This window comes from Staurois parvus, unplaced genomic scaffold (genome assembly GCF_062004578.1).
Source record: "Staurois parvus isolate SC_StPar_1 unplaced genomic scaffold, SC_StPar_1.0 ptg000390l, whole genome shotgun sequence".
Lineage (NCBI taxonomy): Eukaryota > Metazoa > Chordata > Amphibia > Anura > Ranidae > Staurois > Staurois parvus.
Window position 1 is genome coordinate 9,967,761 of NW_028318186.1, and position 10,028 is coordinate 9,977,788.

A 10,028-nucleotide genomic window follows, 5' to 3' on the forward strand; every position below is an offset into this window, starting at 1 on the left:
GTTGGGTTTGCATCTACTTTAACCCTAGGTTCACATCTGTGCGGGTGGTGCCGCTGCATATCCGCACGCAACTTCGTGCAGCCACACCACCCGCACAGAGAATTGCAGACCTGCGGGCGGGTGCCATTAGTTCTAATGGTACGCCGCCCACACTAGAAAACGCAACCGTACTGGGAACCGGGCTGCGTTTTCCAAAGAAGTGCAGGGAATTCATCCCTTGCGTGTCACGGGCACGGGAGTCCATTCAAATGAATGGGCTCTGGTGCTCCATTAAAACGTGCCCCGCACGGCTGCATAGGTGTGAACTGGGGGTGAAACATTCCCATCTCGGTCACAAGTAATACATCAGAGAGGCATGGAATTATTCACATTGTGTTTATCTTTTTAACCACTTGCCCTCCAGAGGATTTACCACCCTTTCCTGACCAAACCATTTTTTGCAATATGGCTCTGTGTTACTTTAAAGGACAATTGCGGATATAAATTTCATTTGGGTGCAGCACCAAAATTAAATTTATGTCCTTTTTTTTCCACAAATGGAGCTTTCTTTTGGTGGTATTTGATCACCTCTGCGGTTTTTATTTTTTGCGCTAGAAACAAAAAAAAAACTAACAATTTTGAAAAAGACCCCAATATTTTTGACTTACTGTAGCTATTAAACATGTCCAGTAAAAAAATCTTAAAAATCAAATTTCAGCATAAATTTAGGCCAAAATGTATTCTTCTCCATGTCATTGCTGAAAAAAAATCCTAATACGTGTAAATTAATTGGTTTACGTGAAAGTTATAGTGTCTACAAATGGCGGTATAGATACTGGAATCCAAATACGTGTAAATTAACCACTTGCCCTCCAGAGGATTTACCCCCCTTCCTGACCAGGCCATTTTTTGCGATACGGCGCTGCGTTACTTTAACTGACAATGCAAATGACCAAATAAAATTTATGCCCTTTTTTTTCCACAAATAGAGCTTTCTTTCAATGGTATTTAATCGTCTCTGAGTTTTTTACTTGTTTGCGCTATAAACAAAAAAAGACCGACAATTTTGAAAAAAAAACAATATGGTAAAAAAATGTAAAAAATTGAATTTTGTCATAAATTTAGGCCAAAATGTATTCTGCTCCATGTCATTGCTGAAAAAAAATCCTAATACGTGTAAATTAATTGGTTTACGTGAAAGTTATAGTGTCTACAAATGGCGGTATAGATACTGGAATTTTTATTATTTCTTTTAATATTAGTAATGGCGGCGTTCAGTGACTTATAGCAGGACTGCGGCGGGCATTCTGACACTGGGGGGAACTGACCTGGTGTTACCGACATCCCCAGTGACACCAATACAGTGATCAGTGCTAACAAAAAGCACTGACACTGTACTTATGACACTGGGAACAAAGGGGTTAACATCTGGGGAGATCAAAGGGTTAATTGGTTGCTGTTTTACTATGGAGACATGCTGCTGTGTATTTCTCTGATGTGCAGGGCAATACACAGCAGCATGTTATTGCTGGTAGGAGAGAGACCTGTGTTGTTTACACACAGGGCTCTCCCCTGTCCCGTCAGCGGGGAATCTCCGGCAGGGACCCAGTGATGGACATCTGTAGCCGCCATTGGCGTTGCGGGTGGGGCTTCATGCGTGCCCCCTACCTGGAAATGCAATCACATATATATACAGTTGTGTTCAAAATAATAGCAGTGTGTTGAAAAAAGTGAATAAAGCTCAAAATCCTTCTAATAGCTTTTATTTCCATACACACAAATGCATTGGGAACACTACACATTCTATTCCAAATCAAAACATGAAGAAAAATAGATCAAATTTGTGTTGTTCCTCTAAAAACAAATGAAGAAAAGTGAATATTAGACTGTTCAAAAAAAATCAGTGTTTGTATTCTTCTTTACAAACTCAAACATTCACTATATAAACTGAATAATGTTTGAAGATTTTGCTTTCCTTTGAATCACTTAATGAATATTTTGTTGTATAAGCACTGTTTCTGAGAACTGCTGTACATCTGTGTTGCATGGAGTCAACCAACTTCTGGCACCTGTGAACAGGTATTCCAGCCCAGGATGATTGGACTACATTCCACAGTTCTTCTCTATTTCTTGGTTTTGCCTCAGAAACTGCATTTTTGGTGTCACCCCACAAGTTTTCTATTGGATTAAGATCCGGGGATTGGGCTGGCCACTCCATAACGTCAATCTTGTTGGTCTGGAACCAAGATGTTGCACGTTTACTGGTGTGTTTGGGGTCGTTGTCTTGTTGGAACACCCATTTCAAGAACATTTCCTCTTCAGCATAAGGCAGCATGACCTCTTCAAGTATTCTGATGTATTCAAACTGATCCATGATCCCTGGTATGCGATAAATAGGCTCAACACCGTAGTATGAGAAACATCCCCATATCATGATGCTTGCACCACCATGCTTCACTGTCTTCACAGTGTACTGTGGCTTGAATTCAGTGTTTGGGGGTCGTCTGACAAACTGTCTCCGGCCACTAGACCCAAAAAGAACAATCTTACTTTCATCAGTCCACAAAATGTTGCGCCATTTCTCTTTAGGTCAGTCAATGTGCTCTTTGGCAGATTGTAACCTCTTCAGCACGTCTTTTTTCCAACAGTGGGACTTTGCGGGGGCTTCTTGCAGATAGCTTGGCTTCACATAGGCGTCTTCTAATTGTAACAGTACTCACAGATAACTTTACACCTTCTTTCATCTTCCTGGAGCTGATTGTTGGCTGAGTCCTTGCCATTTTGGCTATTCTTCTATCCATTCGAATGGTAGTTTTTCGCTTTCTTCCACGTCTTTCCGGTTTTGGTTGCCATTTTAAAGCATTTGCAATCATTTTAGCTGAGCAGCCTATCATTTTCTGCACTTCTTTATATGTTTTCCCCTCTCCAATCAACTTTTTAATCAAGGTACGCTGTTTTTCTGAACAATGTCTGGAACGACCCATTTTCCTCAGAATTTCAGAGAGAAATGCACTGTAACCAGCATGTACAACATTTGCTGCCTTCCTTCCTTAAATAAGGGCAATAATTGCCACCTGTTTTTCAAAGAATGAATGACCTCACTAATAGAACTCCACACTGCTATTATTTTGAACATGCCCCTTTCAATGAGTGATTCAATTACACAGAATCAGCAGCATGCATGTCATGACTGTTGGGTCTGTTGGATTTCTATTACTCTATTACACCTGCTAGTAAATTATTTGCCATGTAGAAATATCATTTCTACCAAAAACAGTGATTGATCAGGTTAGTCATGTCTGACTGCTATTATTTTGAACACAACTGTATATATATATGTGATTTTGTGCATCTGTGCCGCCTTGTAGCAGTACTTCTGTTATAGGGCGGAGGGGAAGCGGAGAGCTGCTCCAAGGGGCTTCGGGTGTTTTTTTTTTATAAAATAGATATATGTAATGAAATAAACAATATCAAGACATCTAAGCACATTTTGTTTATTACATCACATTATTATGTGCTTAGATGACTTGATATTGTATATTTTATTACATAAATGGTATTGCATCACAACAGCTTAAGTTGGGGGGAGATTTACTAAAACCGAAGAGTGCGAAATCTGGTGCAGCTCTGCACAGAAACCAATCAGCTTCCAGGTTTTAGTCCTCATGCACACTGAATATTTTTACAGCGGCTGTTTTTGGCTTTTGATGTTTTTTTCTACAGCCAGTAAGCCCCCCAGCATGCTATCCTATGTGTCCATGCACACATAGACTGTAATCGTTTTTTGCCAGGGACGTTTTTTGGCTGCAAAAAAACCCCAAGAGTAGTGGGTTTCTAAAGGAGTTTTTTAGCTGTAAAAACACTCTAATGATGAAAAACATGGCAAAATGCGGTAAACCATAGCAAACCAGTATTTTTGACTTTTTTTGCCAAAAAAAGTACTAAAAAATGCAAATGTTGAAAAAAAAAAATTATGCTACTCGTGGCAAAACACCGCTAAACGCTAATGCAAAAACGCAAAAAAAAGCTGAAAAACTCACGTTTTTAACATGACTTTACACAGCTAACATTACCAGCGTTATCAAAACATGAGGACGCAAAACACCCCGTGTGCATGAGGACGGGTTGTGAAAGCTTAATTGAACAATTAAAAATTGAATCTAGAAGCTGATTGGCTGCCATGCACAACTGCATCAGATTCTGAGTGCTCCAGCTTTAGTAAATCTCCCCCATGATGCTCTGTGATAAAATACAGCTTGCCCTATTTTCACATGCGTTGCTGTGCGTCTTAGGTGATTCATTTTGAATAGGCTACTTAAATGACCACAATGCAATGCATGCGTTGGAGCACACGTGGTTGTGGTGTGAATGAGCCCTCAATGTACCAAGCTAGCCATGACTAGCAGGCAGTGCGTGGGGGTTACACTGTACAAGTTGCAGGATCTGGTGCTGAGTAAGGCTCATACTTCCTATAAGGTAGCTGTAACGGCAATGTGGTCTGACTCATCACATGATCCTCGGATCAGAATTTGCTGTCACATACAGTTTTAAAAATGTGGAGAACAGCTAAATTCCAGAGGAAGTCAGAGAAGTATGTCAAAGGGGATCCCCTACTCACGCACTGTTTGTAATAGGTAATGTTCTAACTGAGCGCTTGGGATCATGCATCTAAGGACGTTGATTTTACAGCCATTCAAAAAACTGGAGGTCAGTTGAAAATCAGGATTTCTCATTGTGCCTTAAAGGAATTCTTTACTAACAAATGTAGAAGTTGCCATTGTTAACTTAAAAATGCCATGTACCTGGTTGCCTCTAGCTTCAGTGCTTTGAGACACTGACTTGGAATAAGCATGCAGATCAGGAAAGTGAAGTCAGAATGCCTGATTTTCTTACCCATTTTGAGTCAGACGGCACAACAACCCTGACACAGCGCGGCAGCTAAAATTTACAGAAGAGTTCACTGGTACCATCTTCCCTAATTTTTAGTACGTATTTCCTTTGAAGATCCAATTAAATGACAATTTCCCAATTTAATGTTCATCGGAGCATCCACAGAAACTCTCAGCCAAGGTTCACCAGGAGAAATAGCTATTGTACAAGTTAGAAAACCTTGTTTGATTGTTATTGTTGTCCCCCTCTAAACTTGCATTAAAGGCGTTAGAAGCACCCCCACCCTATGCTTGCTAACATCTTCATCCCAGTCCTCAGGACGCTATCACCACACTTGATACACCCACCTTCTGGGTGGTCCTGCTCACATCATACCCACTTTCTGGGAGGTCCTGCCCAGATCTCACCCACTTTCTGAATGTTCCCACCACTAATTATGCGGGAACCACCCACTTGTGGCCTCCTCAGCTTATACCTTTTTTGATTTACTGCACATGCTCAGTAAACTCAAATAATAATGATGCTGTAATCTCAGGACACAGTCCAGGACACATGACAGAGATGCAGGACTGTCCCAGCAAATCTGGTCTTTTGGCTAAAATCAAGCATAGTATCTGTTCCTAACACCACAGGCCCTCTGTGGGCCTGTGGTTTCCATTGAGGGAGCTCTGCCATCATTCTGAAATTTCGGATGGGATGTTTGACTGTAGGGTATCCCTGCCGGTATAATGGGAGTTCTGAGGGATCTTTTTAAGAAACCAAATTCAGCACCCACTGGGTAAGGTAGGGTCAGGAACAGGGGCGGACTGACAACCCATGGGGCCCCTGGGCAGTAGGGGATCATGGGGCCCCTGTGTCCTTGCCCACACTCAAACCACACCCAAAAAAGCCTATGAAAGGTACCAGGGACATCTCATGGGGCCCCCTACTGACCCCGGGCCCTCGGGCAGTGCCCGAGTACCCGAATGGTCAGTCCGCCCCTGGTCAGGAATATTTCCCCAGTGTGGAGGATTCAGCCCAGTGCCTTCTGATTTGAACTATGCTACCTTGTCTGGTTGAGGGCCGGGAGGGTAGAGGGCCTATGGTGTCGAGTGCCCCCTGAGAGTGGCATCCTGGGGATGGTGGAGTAGCACTATGGGTTTGGGGTCCCACTGTGTAAAACTGCACTGAGCCACGACACTAAACTTTTTTTTGCACCAGGCCTCATGGCATAGACACTAGGGCAATTTTTGTTACCAGGCTGCAAGGCCTAGTCACTGCACCCGTACTTGCACTCTTTTTTGTTTTCTCTTATTTTATTTCTCTCCATGCGTCTGTCACCTCCCCTGTATATGTGTCTTTTTCATTTGGATTGTAGCATGTGGGTCTTTGGGCCTACCCTGAAGGCTAGGGGGAAGATGTATGGCCCTTAGGTTTCTTCCTCCTTGGGGGAACCCCTCACCTAATAATCATGCATCAGCTTTGGCTGACAATGAGGAGCGTGGTCCAGCTGTTTTTTTGGCTAGGTGAACCGAAGCAGCCTTGCCCTATCAGGAGTCTTGCAACCCAAAAAAGGGTTCTTCTTGTTCAGGAGGAGTCCATATGACATTGCACTAATGCACTTTTTTTGTGTTCACATACTTTTTTGGTTCACTTTATTGTGCTTTGCTTTTGCGCACCACACTGAGCTTTGAAAAAAAAGAAACCTGGGATAGTCTGTCTGCTTTCCTATGGATGTAAGGTTTGGGTGAGATGCTTGGGGGTGGTTGTATCACGCAAGAGCCCCCCAACATTGTCTGTACACAGTTATATAGTGGCCCGGTGGTCTCTAGAAGTATGTCATCCTTTTGTAAGTATATGTATTGGTAACTATTACTATTTTAAAAAGGTATTCGTGATCTATTCCAGTTAAAGAAAAGTATGAAGGATTAGTCTACTTCCACCATTTGGTCACATTCACGTATCTACTGGATAGTTAAATGGACTAGAATTTCAATCAATCATTCTGAGTGAATTACAGCCCCAGCCAAACAAATAACAAAGTGCTGCTTGAGCTTTACAAACAGACCTGACATTTCATGGTATGTTTAACCAGAAACAAAAGTGAAAGTGATTAGGTTAGATTGGTAAAATTCCAGGACACTTTTACACAGTTTCTTTACTCAGAAACCCTAACCCCTCATAAGCTTTATACTTACCTAGAACCCAAAACAGGACCCATTACATTGTTTACATGGCGAATGACTTTAACCCTAGTATGCAATATTTGGCTCCAATTGTCAGCTATCCATCTACCAGCCCGGAAGAAGTGTAAGAGGCTGAACTACAAATGCATACTAGAGACAGCTGGTGAAGAAACCAGAGGAGTTTCTGTGGCTGCGCTTGGCGTAAGAGCATTCTCATTGAAGGAAGGATATAAAAGGCTAGCAGAGTGGTCCTGGCCTGTCCAATCTATTGGAAGAGCTAGCCTGCAGCCAGGAAAGATGTTACTTACACTGATACATGAATGCTTTCCATCCTGAAGGAAGCCTGGAGACTTCTCCATTTGGGAGGCAAGAGAAAGGTCATGCCTAATGGTTGTGGATGCCAGGACTTTATCTCATAGGGCAGGGCACAGGTCTCTCTCAGTAGATCCTGTCTCTCTAAAGACTTGTTTGGGTTACTTAGCCAAACTATTGTGCCACCACCTAGGGAGTGGCTGAATGTACAGAACCTTGTTTATTTGAACTATTTAGTAAAGGAATATACTGTAGATTCTGTACCACGCTTTGCCTTCCCTTAACTCCTATTTGTAACATCTCCCCAAGGCCATATACTCCATATCTTTCTCCTACCTTATCTCTTATCACCCCTTGTAATCCTTTTCTGATACATTTCCCTTTCTCACCTTTCACCCCTCACTTCAGTGTTCTTTGTCTATATCTTTCTGCTCTCATTGCTTGCTACACAACTAGTAGTTTATTTTTTATACTCAAATGTTAATACACTCCCATTAACTTGTGAAATACACTAAATAAACTACACACATTACCTACTCATCCCAAGTAATATATAACATTATAGCTAATGTTTCATACTCTAGTGTATGGTTTACATTGAATATATATAGTATTTACAGTACAGTACCCTTGGAGTTCTCTATGTTGTAATTGATTGTACTATATCAATCCTTCTTTCATAAATACTTGAATAAACATTGAATAGGAACCAGAGTGAAAACAAGCTGGGACTTGTAAATCTGAATCAGGTGCCGTTGCAGACCTGACAGTGTATTACTGGAATCGGCAAAGATCATCTTCCAACCTGGAGACATCAAACCCTTAATTTCTCTGCTATGGTACCATAGCCAGTTTTTCAAACTTGTAAAGGAACTACAAGCTCAGGAACCAAAAGTACCAACAAGCCAGTAACCCTACTACTAAGTACTAGTGTGTTTGTCGCTGCCAATGGGGCAAGGTTGTCCTTGCTATGGTACTGTAGATAGTTTCCCAACCTGGTGGCCCTCTAGCAGCAAAGGAACTGCAAGTACTTGTGAGTCGCTGCTGTTGCAGGCCAACCAGTTGGAAGAAGTTTGTCCCTGCTATGGTACTGTAGCCGGTTTCCAAAGCTAATAGTCTCTAGCAGTAAAGGAACTACAAGTACTTGTCTCTTTGCTATTGGAAGCCAACCAGTTGGAGAAGGTTGACCCTGCAATGGTACTGTAGCTGATTTCTAAAGCTGGAAGCCCTCTAGTGATTAAGGGAAGTACAAGTACTTATGTCTCTGCTGCTGGAGGCCAACCAATTGGAAGAAGGTTGTCCCTGCTGTGGTACTGTGAACAGTTTTTTAAGCTGGTGGCCCTCTAGGAGTAAAGAATCTACAAGTATCAGCAAGCCAGTAGCCCTCTAGCGGTAGGTAAAGGCACTACAAGTACTTGTGTCTCTGCTGCTGGAGACCAACCAGTTGGAAGAAGGTTGTCCCTGCTATGGTACTGTGGCCAGTTTTTTAAGCTGGTAGCCATCTAGCAGTAAATGATCTACAAGTATCAGCAAGCCAGAATCCCTCTAGTGGTAAAGGCACTACAAGTACTTGTGTCTCTGCTGCTGGAGACCAACCAGTTGGAAGAAGGTTGTCCCTGCTATGGTTCTGTGGCCAGTTTCTCAAGCTGGTAGCCCTCTAACAGTAAAGGAACTACAAGTACCAGGAATACCGTAGTCCTCCAGCAGTAAAAGAACTACATGTACTAATGTAATTTCTGCTGGAGGCCAACCAGTTGGAAGAAGCTTGTCTCTGCTATGGTACAGTAATTAGCTTCCAAAGCAGTAGCCCTCTAGCAGTAAGAGAGCTACAAGCACCAGCAAGCCAGTAGCCCTCTAGCTGTAAAGGAACTACAAGTACTTGTGTCTCTGCTGCTGGAGGCCAACCAGTTGGAGAAGGTTGTCCCTGCTATGGTATTGTAGTTGGTTTCCAAGCTGGTAGCCGCTAGCATTAAAGGAACTATAAAGTAATAGTGTCTTTTCTGCTGGAGGCCAACCAATTGGAAGAAGGTTTTCCCTGCTATGGTACAGTAACTAGCTTCCCGAACCGGTAGCCCTCTAGCAGTAAAGGAACTACAAGTACTTGTGTCTCCACTGCTGGAGGCCAACCAATAGGGGAAGGTTTCTACAGAGCAGTCCTAGGCAGAGCGCTCATTGTAAACAATAACTGATTGTACGTACTTGGCAGACAGTGTGTTGATGGAGCCCGTCACGAGCATCATTGCAGCCAGAATAAGCTGGTACGACGTCCAGGCCATGGTTGCTGCTGGGCATTCAGGGGTTTCCTTCGGCTGAGGCTGCTGGAAGAGGGATGCACCTTGTTTGTGACAGATTAAATACAGTAAGAGAAAGGACGGAGGTTTCCTGTATGAGTAGACTGTGCAGTCATGTGACCGACAAGTCAGCTGTAACCCATAGAGGGAGCGTGAGACACAGCTTGTGTGTGCGTGACGTCATGTGCAGCCACTGGATAGAAATCTCACTGTGGTTGGGGCTGCCAGTCTCTGCTTCTGCAAAACCGGCAAACAATGAGGAAATAGAAATGTTACATCTGTTACATTGCATATATAAAGGATCGGTCCACCCAGTACTGATATTTCAGTATTTGGTAGATATTGGAGAACTAAACCTACCAACAATCTGGGCACTGAATTCTGAGCTCTG

General features: G+C 42.8%; 1 protein-coding gene across 1 annotated transcript in view; it reads right to left on the reverse strand.

The window, feature by feature from the left end:
- SLC35F6 (solute carrier family 35 member F6) overlaps positions 1-9,800 on the reverse strand; it is a 46,339-nt gene extending 36,539 nt beyond the window's left edge. The window contains exon 1 of the mRNA XM_089686074.1: positions 9,546-9,800. Coding sequence (XP_089542200.1) covers positions 9,546-9,622 — 77 coding nt within the window. The 5' untranslated portion in view covers positions 9,623-9,800. The remainder of the gene's footprint in view (positions 1-9,545) is intronic.
- Positions 9,801-10,028: the final 228 nt, after the last annotated feature.